The sequence below is a fragment of the Lissotriton vulgaris genome, chromosome 6 (assembly GCF_964263255.1).
Source record: "Lissotriton vulgaris chromosome 6, aLisVul1.2, whole genome shotgun sequence".
Taxonomy (NCBI): domain Eukaryota; kingdom Metazoa; phylum Chordata; class Amphibia; order Caudata; family Salamandridae; genus Lissotriton; species Lissotriton vulgaris.
In genome coordinates, this window is record NC_141694.1 from 966,329,441 (window position 1) to 966,347,544 (window position 18,104).

The 18,104-nt window shown below is 43.6% G+C and overlaps 1 protein-coding gene across 7 annotated transcripts in view; it reads right to left on the reverse strand.

Annotated features, from left to right (window-relative positions):
- Window positions 1–18,104, reverse strand: part of LAMA2 (laminin subunit alpha 2) — a 3,858,378-nt gene that overhangs the window by 482,155 nt on the left and 3,358,119 nt on the right. For all 7 annotated transcript variants that reach the window (XM_086927001.1, XM_086926997.1, XM_086927002.1 and 4 more), the window contains one exon: window positions 1,586–1,740. In XM_086927001.1, coding sequence (XP_086783127.1) covers window positions 1,586–1,740 — 155 coding nt within the window. The remainder of the gene's footprint in view (window positions 1–1,585; window positions 1,741–18,104) is intronic.

Here is an 18,104-nt window from a genome sequence, read left to right on the forward strand (position 1 = left end):
TCTCCATGTGCTCGGTGTTATAATTTGTGACTTTATAACCACTTTCTGCTGTACTGTCTTGTGACTTTCTCATTACGAATTTCCTCTTGTATTTCTTACATCTTGTAAACAAATAAATGTATTCTCATAACCTGCAAAGCGCTCTGATACCCTCAGGTCCAGCAGGTGCTATATAAAATTCAAAAATAAATAAATGGTGGGATGTCTATATTCAGCTGGGCAGAGTTGTGGTGGCTCAGGGTCGACCTGAAGGTGAAAAACCTACATGAACTACACTTTGCTTTCTAAAGAGAAGCCACATTAGTTTAGGATTTGTAAAAGAGACTAGACAGAAAAATGTATGTAAACTTTAATCACAGATGTAGCATGGTAGGTGAATTCTCTGCTACAATACCTCCAATGATAATAAAGGTGCAGTGTTGCTGCAGTAACTGGGCATAGCCATTACTGTATTAGATACCTGTTTATAGCATATGATGACCGAATTCCACTAACCATGGTCAAGTGTTCCCTTCATAATTAAAATATTCAATAAATACATTTTGAAATAATGCTTGATGTTTATATTTCATTGGTATACAGATTTATCATTAAAAAAATCACTGTAACTTGATCTGTTGCTTATAGCTTCTTCAGTTCTAATCTGTCGCAGGATTTCGGTTTGGTTAAAAACTGTATTCTGAAGATGTCACCTTTAGGGGATAACACTTATGTGTATTAAAAACACTGGGTAATTAAAAGGGGAGTACCAACACTTTGGAGAAAAATATTCGAGTCGGGTATAGATAAGTATTATGCTGGTAAAACATAACATAAGTATTTGTAAAGCACATGTTTACCCCGTCGGGGTCTCATAGCACTGAATAACAGGTGTTTATTTTTACCCAACTGAAAGGTACTCTTTTTATCGAACTCAGATGGAAGAAAGGCTGAGTGGACCCACCTGGGTTTGAACCTGTGATCATGAGGTCAAACACAGGTTCCTACAGGGGATGCATTAGTTCACTGAGCCACCAGACCTGGGTAGAGTGAACAATTTATTTAGACAAGAGGACAATCCAGGGGAAGGGAAAGGTAAACAGCAGTTTAAGAGAAGGTGGAGTATGGAGCCTCGCCCATAGATAAAAAAAAGTCGTTCCAAGAATATTGTTAAATATTAAAGAAATGTAGTAGTTCCAAGTTAAGTACTTCTGATTAATTTCAAAGTGATTAACCATCCCGAGAATATCACCTAAAAGTCTTATTGAAGAGATTGATGCTAGTCCCTTGCACTCTATTCTTCAAAAACAGTGAAACGTGCGTGGTCTTTGTAGCAAACTGCATAGGCAAAATATAAGTTGTCATTATAATGTCGCCTAGTGTTTAACCACTCCACAAAAGGTTTAGAAATTAGTCTTCAGAAACTCTTAACAGCTGTCCTAGAATTGAACGCGATGAGCTGCAGTATGAAATACGGAATGATAGAAAGCGAATGTTTCATACAGTGTAAGAAGGCATTATCAGCCAACTCAGCATTATTTCTTCGTTTTTTTCAAGTATTCTTTATGATTCTGACCCAACAAAATTTGACGAATTTTTGACTTACCGAATTGGCCTGCTTCCTGGCTTGGTTTATCAGCTCTTTGATCTGGGAAATGTTTTTGCCAAGGTTGTCCTGAAGTTCCTTGATCGGTTTCAGCTTATCTAATAAACGATCTGCTTCATCCTCTAGGTTTTGCACTGTATCATCAGCTTCAGCAACTTTCAAGGGCAAACAAAACAGGCAGTCAAACAAAATAAAAAAGAAGGCAGAGACAAAGGATAAAAACACGCATTGTTGTAAACAATTCTGGTATAAACCACAGTATGCCCGAATATTGTTAACAAAAATATTGTCTGACATAAATATGGACAAGATGCTGTTTTAAAAAAGATCACTGCATTATTATTAAGTGCATGGGTGATATTTTTGTAAACAATATTTAGGCCACAATTATCTTGTACCTTACTGAAAAGATGACTGTTGCAGGGAAGACAAGAAGAGAGCCAAGCCAGCACAAATGTGTGAGGAAGAAAACTTAATTCATGAATCCTCTCATCACAGCATCACCACAGATAATGTCCCAACTGTCAAAGCATAGAATATTTGATCATGAAGGTTCCAGGCAAGTGCGGATGCGCTACCAAGGAGTTAAGGGACGAGGGAAGACAAATTAAATGAAAACAGGCGGTAGGAGGGGGATAAAATGAGCATGGGTGGAAAATCATTACACTTGCTCATGCACTCTCTGCAACAACAACACTTCCAAAGTAAGTGTTCTTCGAGTTTATTCCTTCTGGCAGCACCAATGGTTAGGCAGCAACTACTGACCTCAGAATTCTCAGCTCCAACCTTCTATCCCTGGTTCTATCCCTTAGCATTCCAATAAAGAAAACCCCAAACTTACCTAAGCTACTAGGCTCCGTTGATACTTGATAAAAATACTTTTAAAGGGAAAAGCAAAGCAACAATGTTGCTCACTAATGTTTCCGCCCGACAGCGTAATCGGACCCAAAGTCTTCCAAGGCCATATTTATTTCATTTTCTGTGACTGGGACCTTCACACGCAGCATGGTTATCCAGGGCATGAAAAAACACAAAGGTGTCTCTAAGGCCCTGGTAGATAATTTACAGCTTATCAGGAAAATAAGTATTTGTCATTATACAAAAACACCACTTTTTGAAGATTTGTCATTAGAATTTGATAACACTTTACATTGGTGGCTGATCCCATAAATAAGGATCTTATGGTTGGCTTCTTCAGACTTCCACATTATTATGGAGCTTCTGAAATAGCATGTATTTATCAACTGAGCACATACATCAACAGGCCCACACATCCCAGTGCAAAATGCATTATAGTTATATGAATATTACATCTCAAGCAAATGCAAACTTGTTGGGACATCATCAAACTTGCCACAGTGAAGTGGTTTTTCTGGTTGCACATCTATCATCCTTATCACACAGTCACACATTATAATCAACGCTTGCAATAAACTGAGCTAATGAGCTGTCTAGTGTCAGGTTTCTTAGGGTTGATTTCTAAAAGAGATCCCTAGTGGACTGTCTTATGGACAGGCTGTTTAGGCTTGTCAGCCAGCACTATGAGTTGTTGCATTACGCTTTTTTGCACGGTTAGTGAAAATCACTCCTGGTTGAATCAAATCAGGTTTAAGCCAAATCAATAGGATTTTGTGTCATTCAATGTTCTACCAATCCTCAAAGATTTTGGTAGTTTGGTAGAAATAATTCAACTCCTTAATTCACTTTGCCATTATGATTTTTAGGTCTTGCCTAGCCATGCACTGTCTCTTGGAGACCTTTTGTTTTCTATCAGTTGGTTTAGAGACAGCCCATTGCTTACCACTGCTTGGCTTCACTGACACTCTCATTTGCTTGTTTATCATTTTGCTTGTTTATCATTGGTCAGCTGCAAAAAGCTTCCTTCCTCTTCGTGTGTTTGTCCCTCCCCTAGAATATGGACACATTACTTGTGTCCTTTGACTGCTCATATTCGTAGGTACTACTATTTTCTTTGTGTGATAACACTCTACCAGAGGGTGTCTTTCTCAGCTGACTCCCTTATGTACTTTTTCCTGCCCAGCCGTATATTTGATTGTCCCCAATCACCCTCCCTCTTACCAATGTTGCTCACCCCTCAACTGCCCTCACACCTATTGTTGCTTGCCCCCTACCCACCATCCCTCCCTCCATTACTGCTTGCCTCTCGGCCTTAACAAAACAAAGTTTAATGATATGGAAACCACAGGCCGCATCACAGCACTTTTTCCGCCCACCCTTCTTCCATTGCTGCTCGAACATTGCCTACCCTCCCTCATTCTATTGTTTCTCCCCCTACCGACTCATCTGCTTTTCTGTTGATCACTACCAAATCCATCCTAACTCCTTCTGTTGTTCCTGGCCCCCCACCACTCTGCCGTAACAAAAATAAAAAGTGATGGGGCACAGACACCGCTTGCCACATCATAGCCCTTTTCACACCCACCTTCTGTATTGCCTCTGCACTGCTCTCCTTCCAGCCAGCAATACACAATTGCTATGATGGGGCCAGAGATTACCACGTCACATCACTTTAAAAAAAAACTTTCAACCATGCTGTACAGTAACCGCACTGCTAGACAACTTTGCTAAATCATAAGCAAAGGCAATTCCTCGCATAGGCGAGAACTATTCGCTTAGCCAATGCTTGTTAAATGATTTTTGGACAGACGATTTAGGAGGATTGAATCATTGTAAAGCAGATTAATCGGACAAATCTATTTCAAACAACCACAGCATAGAAATGGAGGTGAAAAGGATCAAATTAATAAATGCCTCACTTCATGAAACCCCATATCATTGCTCAAATCTGAAAAGATTAACCAAAGAACTATAACCCCATGACAAAATAAAAGACTGTGAATCTTGGCAGACGTTAACCAAAGTTCATAGGATCTTACTTTTGTGAATTCACATTGTCAAATGTATTTACTATACATATCAATTGTGCTAGCAGTTTTCATTTTTCTAGACTGGCATTTTTTTTCAGTTTTTCCAAGACTTTTACTTGAGCCTTGAACAGGATAAGTGGGATGGAAAAACTCGGGGGTCTCTCAAAGGGGCTTGGCCAATGTAATTAAGGGTGTGGCTTAAAAAACGTAAACTAAGAATCTGAGCTTAGCATAGTGTGCCACCCGAGCGGTATTTTGCTGTTTATGTCATTGCATCCAGATATGATACAAGTAACATCATACCTACAATAAGTCAGGACTATTAGCTTTGTCAATGGTTGTTAGTTGCATAAGAGAAACAAGCAGCAACTATGGCTTGTATATAATATTGAAAAAGCTTCCACTTAAAGCCCTGGTGATACCACAACAATATTGCTGCTCCTGAGTTTCAAAAAGAGAAGGGAAATCCAGTGAGAAAATGACTCTCTTTAGGGGGTTTTGCTTCCCCTACAACGCTCACCTGGCATGACTCCATGCCGTAACTTCTCCACTAGTGAGAAGTGAGTAATATGAACACATGCACATCCATGTGCCTGCTGTCACTGCAGGATTGCCTGTGCCAGGGCACACAACAGAGCCCGATAGAGACCCGTTTAGAGGCCCCCTTTGAAAAACTGCCTGTGCTCAGCACCAGTGAGACCCGGCCCACTTAAAGCCCTGGCTTTGGGTTCAATATACATCACACTATTATGCAGAAATATGTCAGCTGATTGGCTGTCATATATGCAGTTCCTACAAACTGCCAAACGTGTCATTCGAGGGTTATGTAAACATGTGGGTTATCGAAGATGTACATAAAACAAGTCTTATGCTGTAGTAATGGCTATGAGAGGACAGGTCGTAGGGCAGTGATACTTAAAATACTGCCCGAGGTCCGCATGCAACCCTCCTGACCTTCACATGCGGCCCTTGGTCAAACATAGCACTGGGCTTCTGTTTACTAGACTCAGCACTATTATTAAAACATGCTAAATAGGCAAGCTTTTGTTTAGGGCCACCTTCCTTCTTAAAGACACCTTGCAGAAACAGTGCAAAATTATGATAAAGTCTCTTCAGAATTTAAAAAATGCATTTCATTAAAATGCAGAACCGTTTCACCTTAGTACATCAGAATATCTGTGCATTGAGAAGTATTTTTTTACAGTGATAGTTTTCAAACATGAATTTATAGACATTAATTTTCCCTTCCATCCTGACAACGACGCCAATAGTGAAATAAGACGCAAGTCAGTTATTATGTACACTCTTTGAGGACTGGGTTCCTATTCTATAAGAACAATATTATATTTTATCAAATCAAATACAGAAAAAGGTTTGTACAGCACAAATCATGAAATCATGTATTTGCAGATTCCCATTTGTGTGATAATGAAGAAAAAATGGGGAGACATTAAAAAAAATGCATAGGATGACCCAATCCGGTTAAGTGGGGATGCCGAGTCCCTGGGAAAATGTTTGAGTACCCATGTCCTAGGGCACAGCTTTCCAAACTTTTGATGTTGGTGACACACTTTTTGGAGCTGTATCATTTTGGGACACTGTAAGGCAGTGTAGCGAGAGAGCCCGAACCACTTAAGGGGGGTTCGCCCGCTGGAAGAAATTTTTTAAATAAAAGTGGGCAAATGGTGCATTTTCAAGCAAATTTGAGACCATGAGGTTGAACTCAGGCCCCTGCAGCCTTTGTCCATTGAGCCGCCAGACCCGGTATACACACATCTTTCTCTCTCTGTCTCCTCCTCTCTCTCTCTCTCTCTCTCTCTCTCTCTCTCTCTCTCTCTCTCTCGCCCTCTCTCTCTCTCTCTCTCTCTCTCTCTCTCTCTCTCTTTCTCGCTCTCTCTCTCTCCCTCCCTATTTCCCTCCCTCTGTCTCCCTCTGTCTCACTCACTCTGCCTGTCTCCCTCTCTCTCTCTCTTTCTCTCTTGCTGTCTCCCTCTCTCTGTCTACCTCCCTCTCCCTCTCTCCCTCTGCCTCCCTCTAGCTCTCCCTCTGTCCGTCTCCCTCTGTCTCCCTCTCTGTCTCCCTTCCTCTGTCTCCCTCTCTCAATGTCTCCCTCTCTGTCTCCCTCTCTCTCTGTCTCCCTCTCTCCCTGTCTCCCTCTGTCTCCCTCCCTCTCCCTCCCTCTCTCTCCCTCTCTCTCCCTCCCACTGTCTCTGTCCCTCTATCTCCCTCCCTCTGTCTCCCTCCCTCTCCCTCTCTCTCTTCCTCTCTCTCCCTCTGTCTCCCTCTCCCTCTGTCTGTCTCCCTCTGTCAGTCCCCCTCTGTCTCTCTCCCTCTGTCTGTCTCCCTCTGTCTGTCTCCCTCTGTCTGTCTCCATCTGTCTCTCTCCCTCTGTCTCCTTCCCTTTGTCTACCTCCCTCTGTCTCCCTCTCTCCCTGTCTCCCTCTCTCTCTGTCTCCCTCCCTCTGTCTGTCGCCCTCCCTCTCCCTCTCTCTCTTCCTCTCTCTCCCTCTGTCTCCCTCTCCCTCTGTCTGTCTCCCTCTGTCTCTCTCCCTCTGTCTGTCTCCCTCTGTCTGTCTCCCTCTGTCCGTCTCCCTCTGTCTGTCTCCCTCTGTCTGTCTCCATCTGTCTCTCTCCCTCTGTCTCCTTCCCTTTGTCTCCCTCCCTCTGTCTCCCTCTCTCCCTGTCTCCCTCTCTCTCTGTCTCCCTCCCTCTGTCTCTCTCCCTCTGTCTCTCACCCTCTGTCTCCCTCCCTGTCTCCCTTTCTGTCTCTCTCTCCCTCTCTCTCACTCCCTCTGTCTCCCTCCCTCTGTCTCCCCCCTCTGTCTCCCCCCTCTGTCTGCCTCCCTCTGTCTCCCTCTCCTTCCCTCTGTCTACCTCCCTCGCTCTCCCTCTGTCTCCCTCCGTCTCCCTCCCCGTATCCCTCTCTGTCTTTCTGTCTCCCTGTCTCTGTCTATCTCAGGCTCTGCCTCTATCTGTCTGTCCCTGTCCCTGTTTCTGCCTCTGTCTGTCCCTGTATGTCCGTCTTCCTCCCTCTGTCTCCCTCTCCGTCTCTCTTTCTCTGTCTGTCTCTGCCTCTATCTGTCTGCCCCATCCCTGTCTCTGCCTCTATCTGTCTCTGTCTGTCCCTGTCTCGGTCTGTCTCTATCTCTATCTCGGTCTGTCTCTGTCTCCTTCCCTCTCTCTGTCTCTCTCTCTGTCTCCCTCCCTCTCTCTATCTCTCTCCCTCTCTCTGTGTCCCTCACTCTGTCTGTCTCCCTCTCTCTCTCTGTCTCCCTTTCTCTGTCTACCTCCCCCTCTCTCTCTGTCTCCCTCCCTCTCTCTCTCGCTCTGTCTGTCTCCGTCTGTCTTCCTCTTGTCAGTCTACCTCTTGTCAATCTCTCTCCCTGTCTCCCTCCGTCTGTCTCCCTCCATCTGTCTCCCTCTCTCTGTCTCCCTCCATCTGTCTCCCTCTCTCTGTCTCCCTCCCTCTGCATCTGTCTCCCTCTCTCTGTCTCCCTCCCTCTGTCTGTCACCTTCTGTCTCCCTCTCTCTGTCTCCCTCTCTCTGTCTCCCTCTCTCTCTGTCTCCCTCTCTCTCTGCCTTCCTCGCTCTCTGTATCCCTCTCTCTATGTCTCCCTCCCTCTCTGTCTCCCTCCCTCTCTCTGTCTCCCTCTCCTTCCCTCTGTCTCCCCTGACTCCCTCCCTCGGCCTCCCTATCTCTGTCTCCCTCTCTCTGTCTCCCTCTCCCTTTCTTTGTCTCCATCTCTCTCTCCCTTCGTCTCCCGCTCCCTCTCTGTCTCTATGCCTCTGTCTGTCTCAGTCTCTGCCTCTATATGTCTGTCCCTGTCCCTGTCTATGCCTCTATCTGTCTACCCCTGTCCCTGTCTCTGCCTCTATCTGTCTCTGTCTGGCCCTATCTCTGTCTGTCCATGTCTCTATCTCTGTCTGTCTGTCTGTCTCCCTCTCTCTCTCTCTCTCTCTCTCTCTCCCTCTCTCTCCCTCTCTCTCCCTCTCTGTCTCTCGCTCTCTGTCTCACTCTCTCTCTGTCTCCCTCCCTCTATCTCCCTCTATCTGTCTCCCTCTCCCTCCCTCAGTCTAACCCAGTTTCCCTCTCTCTGTCTCCCTCCCTCTGTCTGTCTCTGTCTGTCTCCCACTCCCTCCCTCTCCCCCTCTGTCTGTCTCCTTCCCTCTGTTGCCCTCCTCCCTCGGTCTGTCTCCATCTGTCTGTCGCCCTCTGCCTCCCCCTCTGTCTCCCTCTGTCTCCGTCCCTCTGTTACCGCCCCTCTATCTCCGTCCCTCTGTCTCCCTCCCTCCCTCTCTCTCTGTCTCCCATCCTCTGTCTCCCTCCCTCTGTTTCCCTCCCTCTGTCTGTCTGGCTCCCTCTGCCTGTCGCTCTCTGCCTCTCTCTCTGTCTCCCTCCCTCTGTTCCTCTCCCTCTGTCCCCCTCCCTCTGTCTCCCTCCCTCTGTCTTCCTCCCTCCGTCTCCCTCTGTCCCTCTGTTTGTCACCCTCTGTTACCTCGCCCCAGTTTCCCGGGCCTTTACAGGTCTTTAAAAGACCATTTACTTGTTCATGAGGCTTTGTTGTGAATCGCCTGGCCCCCATGGAGCAGAGTGTCTAGGAATGCCTCTCAATTAGCAGCAGTGCTTAGTGCCCATGATACACCCACCATTTGCAAGCGACACAGTACTGTGTCGGGACACACAGTTTGGAAAGCTCTGTCCTGCATCGACAAAGAAAGAAAGAAATATATTGAATATATCAAAATAGCACTCTATTTCATGTGATTAGCTTTTAGGTAGGTCTGTACTGCAGCAGAGATAGAACTTCTTTATTGGGAACAGGTTAATATGTATAATTTTTCATTTCCAGTTCAATTCTTTATTTATGAACATAAAGCTCTAAAAAATTACAAACTGAAAATGAGACGAGTAAGATTGAGATGAAACAGGTTGTTCCAGAATATATTTATTTCAGTGCCATATCCGAATATGAAGAAAACAGCCATTATCTTAATTACTCCGCTAAGTACTTAAGTGTGTGGTTCACATTTCCCTCTGAAAAGGTTTAATGGTCGGTCCTGGTCTAAATTCAGCAGCCTTTGTATGGGCACAGAAAAAGGGCGAAAAGTTAAGTGTGAAGAGGAACTCATCGCAAGATGAGTTATTCTTAGTTCCGGGTGCGTTAATGCCACGGTTCAAGGATCTGTAGCTCTACATCCACTTCAGAAAATTACTTCCCCTTGTGGTTAAGAGAAGTACTAACCTCATGTCCATTATGTCCATTATGTTAATTGACGTGGTGCTGTACAAAAGCAACAGTCGCTTTTAACAAATGCCAGCAGCAATGACATTTCTATAATGCACCAAAGTATGACAAGCAGAGAGGCAGCTGATTTTTTCTGTTAAGAGGTATATTTATCAAAAAAATCACACAGAGCAGTGCAGCAAGCCACCTGGCTGCGCTGTGTGAAAGGGGAAGGGCAGGTGTGCGCATTATTTAGCTGATATAAGTTGCATTCCTCTTTTCTCCATGCGCTGGCACACAATGTGCTGCCCAACACCAACGCAGGCAGCCTTGCACCATGGTGCATAGGGTGCCTGGTTGTAAGCAGGATTGTTTTTGTGAAGGAAGGGACAATTTCCTGACCAAAAACAATCGCCTGAGGCATTTTCCTCTTTTTGTGTATGTGTGCTGCATTCTGCAGTACACATAAAAAGAGGAAAACGTGAGGGGAAATGAAGATATTTCTCCTTGTTACGCTTCACCTGGGTGCGGCATAGCATTTTAGCATATTTCCAGGTATATCAGTAATGGTAAACCTGGGTATGTGTCAAAATCCATGGGTTGGTGCATGGGAACACCCACGCTCCACCCAAGGAATGCCTTTCAGGGCAGATGAATGCAAAGTAGTGATTTTGCTTCATTTCGTTACTCCAGATTCATCAAGCCTCTCAGGGCCACACAAGGTGGCTTTGCGTGACTTGATAAATCTAACTTAGAAGTTGAGTTGCACTTGCGTCCCGTTGCATGGCTCAAGGACAGCACACCTCTTTGATAAATTTGGCCCTAAATGTTAAGATATGTTTGGCCATTAGCTATTAAATGGAGAATGTGGTTCAACTGCAAAGTGGAAACAAACATGGCACCAAGATCACCTAGGTTTTGGAGCTGAAAGTTCCCATGAGGGTCCTGATTACAAGTTCAGGGATACCAATCCTTTGCAAACATGTGTTTCCAAAGGAACCAGCATTATGAGTTCTGTGATAATCATCACTCCCTCACAGTTTTCCTCCAGCTGATTTTGTCAGGTCAAATTTCCTGGTATTTATTGGGGTAAAAGGCCTGGAAAAAATATACAACATTTGAATTTAGAGCTATATGTACGAAGTCATTGTACATTTCCGAACGGTGAGTTTTGCTAGTTCAGGCCATTAGGAAATGCAAAATGGTGTTTTGATATGTACAAAAGGCATTTGCGATGGTGCAATTTGTGATTTTCCTCATGTAGAAATCACCTTGTTTGCATTTCTGATTTGGAAATCGCAAAATGGCCATTTAGGAAATGCAACTAGTATCAATGTGTTTCAGGTGGTAGTCAGGTGTAAACTACAAAATGTCATCCAAAATGCATCTGGCTGTTTCAGAATAGTAGTTCTGTATGTCCCGGCGAGAAGGTTGAGGATTTTGGCTGGTAGGGAGAGGAGGAGGAAACAGGAGAGGATATTTAGGGTGAGGGTCATCTCTTTTGAACAGACTGAGGAGGGGATTTATTAGAAGTACTACTAGGAGTGACTGAGTAGTTACGTAATTTTGGATTGAACTGCTGAGCTACATCCTCAGCTACAAAATCGAACATTCAGAAGCAATCCAACCACATGTGCATGTATTGTGTTGTTTTCACCTTTCAGCTTCTGGCAGTTACCAGGGAGACATAGCAGTGGTAAGGGGGGTGTCACGAAGTACATTTTCTAGGTTTTTTCATAGGTTTTTAGACATCATGTTTGGCAAAGTGAACCAATATGTGTTATTTCAAAACAACCCCCCCCCCCCCAAGATATACAAAACACAAAACTAATGCTTTATTAGGTAGCACAGTTTCCTTATGTTATTGGTTGTGTTGACGGCACACATATTGCTATATGTCGCCCCTCTGCAAATACATTTATTTATAGAAACAGGAAAAGCACCCACTCACTCAATGTACAGGTAGTGTGTGATGCCTCATGCATCATAACTGACCTTGTAGACAGATTTGAGGCAGCATACATGACTCCTTTATGTTCTGCCACAGTGGAATAAATAGCTGTTTGTCTCAGGAGGAGTGTGGTGATGGCTCTTTATTGGTAAAATGATTACAAACTCAGTTCATACAGTGTTTTAAGTATGTTTGTCAAATAATCTAATAGCTTCTCCTACTATTTAAGGAGACAATGCATATGCCTTGCACCCTTGGATACTGACACCATATTTGCATCCAAGACCTGAAGTAAAAGGTAGTACAACAGGGCACTCAAAGAAACGCGATGAATAATTGAACTCAAGTTTGGAATCCTCATATCACATTTTAGAAGCCTCCACAAGACTGGTGGAACACTACTCTACAGACCAGAGACCTGTTGCAAAATCATTGCCACAAGTGCCGTCCTCCACAACATAGCCATGAGGAAGAGTGTTGACAAGGTCAATATAGAGCCACAATCAAACCCAGATGACAATCAACCACCACTTCAGAATCATCAGAAGGGGACACATGAAGCAGAAGGTCTAGCACAGTGCGCAGAGATCCCAAACAACTATTTTTAAGGTAAGAAAAATGACAACATCTAAGAAATAGCCAAAACGCATGATGGTAATGTTTTGCGATACTGAAAGATAACCTTTCATTCAGGTTGTAAGAATGTATTGTTATTGTGTATCATTAACTGTATCCTTTTAGGATGTCATTATTTAAACAAAGTAATATATGAGGTGGGTGACCCAATAAACCCTTGCGAGCTTGGGCTAAAGTTTAATACAATTAAGATGCCAACAAGGGAATTTTATATGCAGTTGAATCCCAGGTGTTTGATCGCATAGATATATGTGCTTTTGATCAACTCAATTGAATTAAACCTGCTGTTATTCTAATTTGTCCCATAAGTTTGGACACAGTAAACAAAATACTTCAGAAAAGAGCTACACAGGTTTTCAGTTTGATTGACAATATCTTTTTATATATTTGTTTAAAAAAAGGGTACTGTTACAATAGATGAGAAAACCAATTACTCAAAAACAAATGGATAAGAAACAAATGAATTATTCTTCACATCCACTTGCGTTGTGGTCCATTCTTAATAAATCAGTAACAATAAACCTTGCATAGGCCTAAAACAATGATTCAATTGTCTAAATTATTTGAGCATAGAAGATCGTGAGACTACGCCACGATCGAGAAAACATTCAAAACAAATACGCTGTGGAAATGCTGATTCTAAAACGCCGATTCCAACATCCTTCCTTACTCAATTAATTTACAAGAGAAGGTCATTTGAAACTCCAATTGAACTATATCTTCCAGAAATTGGGTGGATCTAGGAAATACGCAGGGGGTCTCTACTCTCTAAAGATTGAGTTGTCCTGAGGATGGCCTTAAGGATATAACAACCACAAGGCCGAAACGTCAACTTTTCTAGTCCATATCTTCTATGTTTAAATAATTTAGACAATTGAATCATTGTTTTAGGCCTATGCAAGATTCATTGTTACTGATTTATTAAGAATGGACCACAACGCAAGTGGATGTGAATAATAATTCATTTGTTTCTTATCCACTTGTTTTTGAGTAATTGGTTTTCTCATCTATTGTAACAGTACCCTTTTTTTAAACAAATATATACAAAGATATTGTCAATCAAACTGAAATCCCGTGTAGCTCTTTTCTGAAGTATTTTGTTTACTGTGTCCAAACTTATGGGACAAATTAGAATAACAGCAGGTTTAATTCAATTGAGTTGATCAAAAGCACATATATCTATGCAATCAAACACCTGGGATTCAACTGCATATAACATTCCCTTGTTGGCATCTTAATTGTATTAAATTATTATTTAAACAAAGTAACAAATGTTGACAATACAAACATAAACTAGTTTCATACATATGGGTGTATGGAAAAGTAACTTTTTATGACCTCTGTTGTTGGTTGCCTTCCCAGCAGGATCTGACTGTGGAGTTGGGATATATCTGTTCCAGGTGTATGTCGACATGTTTGCCTTCTGTAGCATCCATCTGGCACAGATATGCCACTGAGGCTAGAGCTGTCTTCACTTTCATGTAGTGGTACAAAGCTAGGGACAGACAGGTTATGTGTCTGAATTTTCCCCATTGATGTGGTCACTTGGAGCAGCCAGTATGCTACATCTTGGCAGGAGCGCCCCATGTTTTTGGGAAGTTCACAGTTCTCCAGGCAGGAGTGTTGGTGACTACTGCCAATCAATTGATTGATTTTGTAAATGCACCATGGCATGCCATGTGCTGCATGTGTCTGCGGTTTTGCATACGTTGCTCTACCTCCATGGCAGTAATCTAATGCTCTTGACATTTCTGCAATTGCAGCATTGAATGTGAGATGTTTTGCAGATGCCTATTCACTGTAGTTATGTTTGGTTTGTATGTGCTGTACTGTGGCTATTGATTTCTCAAGGCCACAAACAATTGAGAACTGTCTGACATGTCATCAGAGACACTATCATTGTGAACTGTTTGTTGTTGGACTCTACTTTGCCTGTGTATCTGGCGCACATAAGAAGCTGTGTTTCTGATTTGTGCTGCAACCCATCACCTTCCTCAAAGTCTGATAGTAGTGCCATGTTTGCTCTCCTAGTAGTAGGTGTGGGAGTTATGGATGTACAATAGCAATTGTGCTGTCCTCAATTTCCATTTCTGTGTCAATTGCTTCATTGGCCTCAATGGTTTCAGACACGTCTTGGGTGTGAACTGTGGAAATGTATGTATATAATTGTTGTAAATAAATGGTCAATAAGTTTGCATATTATTGTTAAAATATGTTTTTGACATGAAGATGGTATATAGCAATGTGTAGCTTATTAATAGACACCCAGTACACCATATACTTTAGTTCTACTACAACTCTCATAATGCATTGCCAAATTACAGGAAACATCTAAATGGAGGTATAGTAGCTAATATGTTGTACTTGAAGACTAACAAACAATATATCATGGGAACATTTATACAAGAACATGATTTACCTTGTCTGTAGCCTGCAAGATTGGAGGTGTCAATGTCTGACACTCTTACCACACTTTCAGGTTTAAGTGTCCCCTAAATAAGTTATTTCATTAGAGTTGGTGGAGGATGTTTGGAGGGACCACCACTTGTGCCACTAGCCTCGAATATCCAGCTGGCCACCTTCTCTTTAGTTTGGGATCTTAGTTCATACCAGCCAACAAACTATCTAAGACTGGTAAACATGCAGCCGAGAATTGTACCCTTGAGGACATTGACGGTCTAATTGAGGAGGTTGAATTAATCCCCAACCAAGGTAGTAAATTGCCTAAAAGCAAAAGGACAAGCACACATTTGACACAATTCTACAAGAAAAAAGTTAATTCAAGCAATATTGGTGATATAGAAAAGCTGCTTGGATCTCCCTGTAACCTACTGGGAGCTCCTGCTCCTTTTTTAGAGGTGCCATCTCTGACTTGATTAAAGCGAGGAGCTGTCACCTACCACACTTGCATATCAAAAAGGCTCTGCCTTAGCAAATCCACAAAGGGTTTTAGACTAGTATTTTGCACCCCCAGACAAGTAGCAGAAAGGTCAGGGAAGCATGACATTCCAAACAACTCTGAGGGTGGAAACCTCCATAGCATTCTTCTACTTCAAAGCAGACACGAGGTGGAAATAGTCGACCTTCAGACTCAACTCGTTAGTACATCTCTGGATCTGTGGAGTACTCAGAAGGACTGCAGTTATACTCTGCTTCAACTAGCACTGCTACACTGCTGCCCTGCTAGTCTGCTGCCCTGCATCCTGGGTGAGGACTGGGCCTGCATCTTGCACTCAGGACCACCAGAGTGACTCCACATGCTAGTTGGCTGGACTCCTGATCAGAGCCTCAGGGATGGAAAAGGCTCTCACCACCATGATCCCAGCACCTGGACTCTTCCTGCAGTGTGTCGTGCCCTGCATGTGGTGGAAAACCAGTCCTAAACATTTGGACGTGGGCCTGAAGGTGCCCTGCCAGTCCAGCTGTGGTTTCTTTGACAGCATCAACTCAGCAAGACGCGTCTCCTTGCAGATCTGCATCAGTACCGCTTTTTTGCTAAGTATCCTGACACCGGACTTCGAATTGCATTTCTTCATTGACAGCATCTTTGATGACAATGCAGGAGCTCACATTGCAGTCCGCAGCTCCTAGGAACCACAGCTGCATGATGCATCCCCGACACAGTTCTTTGCATTGCAAGCCTTCATTGACTGCATCATCAATGACGATGCAGAACCTCACTTTGCATGACACGTCAATGGCTTCATGGGAACAGTCACTGCATGATGCATCTCCAATCCAGGACCTTGCATCAAAGCCTGCAGTTCGTCAGAACTGCCACTGCAAGATGCATCCTCAACGTGGGATCATAAAATGCTCCACAACCAGGATTTTAGATACTTTAAGGGCCTTAATTGGTCTGTGTATGTGGGCCGGGCTCTATTGTGGTTGGTCTGAACTTGTGATAATAATCACATGTTCATGAGATGAATGGACAGACATCTCCCACCATTTCAACATTAACATTATTCTGGTAGCAGGTCATACAATGATTTTAAAGAAATACCGGGTATAATGGGGGGAAAAAATGATATAGATCCTGAGCAACTTAATGAGGCCTGTAACGCAAAGATTAGCCAATGTATATATCACAGAATAAAATAAAGCAAAACAGTAACCTTTGAAACACTCTGGCTGTTGCTGCCATTTGCAGCTACTTTGAAGTGCGGTAATGTGAACAGCAAGAGGATACTACAGACATGGAGAACACAGGCTGGTGGGGCTCCAAAGGGATATAGGGGGAGGGGTGAACCCCTAGGCAATCCACCATGGAGAGGGCAGTGTCTCTTGCAAATGTCTGATGATTAAGTGTTTGTAAGCAAATGGGTTGATCAAAGGTACAATCTGGCCCAGCGGTCCGACTCACCGTGGGATGTTCTGTAACCTAGGGGGGTGATTTCAGTTTGTTGAACAGTTTAAGAACATAGGTGTCCCACATTGTAGCTGCTCCACCTCCGCCTTACAACCTATGATCATGTATCATGGCGTCCGCTACTGACAAAGCCCATTTTGTGAGTCACTCGAAGCCAGCAATCGGGGGGGGGGGGTGAAGTGCATTCTAAGCCATGGTAAGTAATCACTTAAAGAGGATCAATGCAAGAACAACTAGCTTCAGGTAGTGTTTGGTACGTTTAGTTCATTTTGTCACCTGCAAGAGACACGGAAGCAGGTCTAGTGGCAGCTGAATATCGATCGCTTTCTAAAGATGTTCCATCACCTCGGTCCATGTGCGCATCAATGGAGCATGTACGTGACCACATCTCGGGTACACTGGGACATCGCCAGAAAGATTTTGTGCAGGCTGTGCAGTGTAAGGTAGGTTTGATGCAAGTAATTGAATTGCGTACATTGTAAACAGGCTCGCTTCACCCATTCTAAGGCCATGGTTCACTGCTTGGTGGTCAGTTCTGTGTCCAAGCAGTGATCCCATTTGGGCATGACCAGGTCAGAAATTCACTTCATCCCCCCTGTAGTGCCGCGTACAGAACCAGAAAGCGCTCAACGGCGTAGCCCATGTGTTAAGAAGCACTGCAAACCCAAGTGAAATGTAGCTCAGCCGGCCCTGGTGCCCATATGTCCCAAAATGCGGCTGCCACGCTAATTGCAGTGTGTGCAAGAAAAACACCTGCCCCAAGCTTGTATAGTTCCTGCAGTCCCTGAAAGGAGAGCAGAGCACCGTCGCTGTGTAGGTCACCCATTTTGGTGAGCCCAGCTTTTCGTCAGAGAGAAGAATTGTGAACCCTCAGCAAATTTTTCATGGCTGGCACTCTCCAGAGGGGCAGCTGTGGTGCATAGGGGATCGGTGCACATAAGGGTTGAAAATATCGAGATTTTCAAAAGAAAAAGAGGGAGGGACTGGGTGTAGATAAAGTTCCAGTACCCATGCTTCGAAGCTATATTCAAATCAAATAGGGGTAACTGTTCCTATAAATAAGAGATAGGGAGCAACTACCTAGGTTCTTGAGAAGACCTTAAGAGCAGTCAATAGGACTGTCTCTTGTGGCCCTCACACACCATAGGAATGTCATGCTTCATCATCAAGAAGTGTCACTTTAGAAGAGGTCTTTTTGCTTTACTGTTGTATGATGAGTGAGTGGGGTCCAGGTGGGTAGGTTTGTGAAGTGTGCAATGAAGTGAGTTAAACCTGACTAAGGGATGTCAAAAGAGTCTTTTACCATGGTCTCTTTTGTCAGGTTAAAAAACCAGAATAGGTTAGTACTACTTGTAGGATATAATATACCGAAGTAGCTCAGAGTGTGTAAGTGAAATAGGTCAACATGTTTTGCGTGTCTATGGTCTCTAAATGATCAGTGGCACTT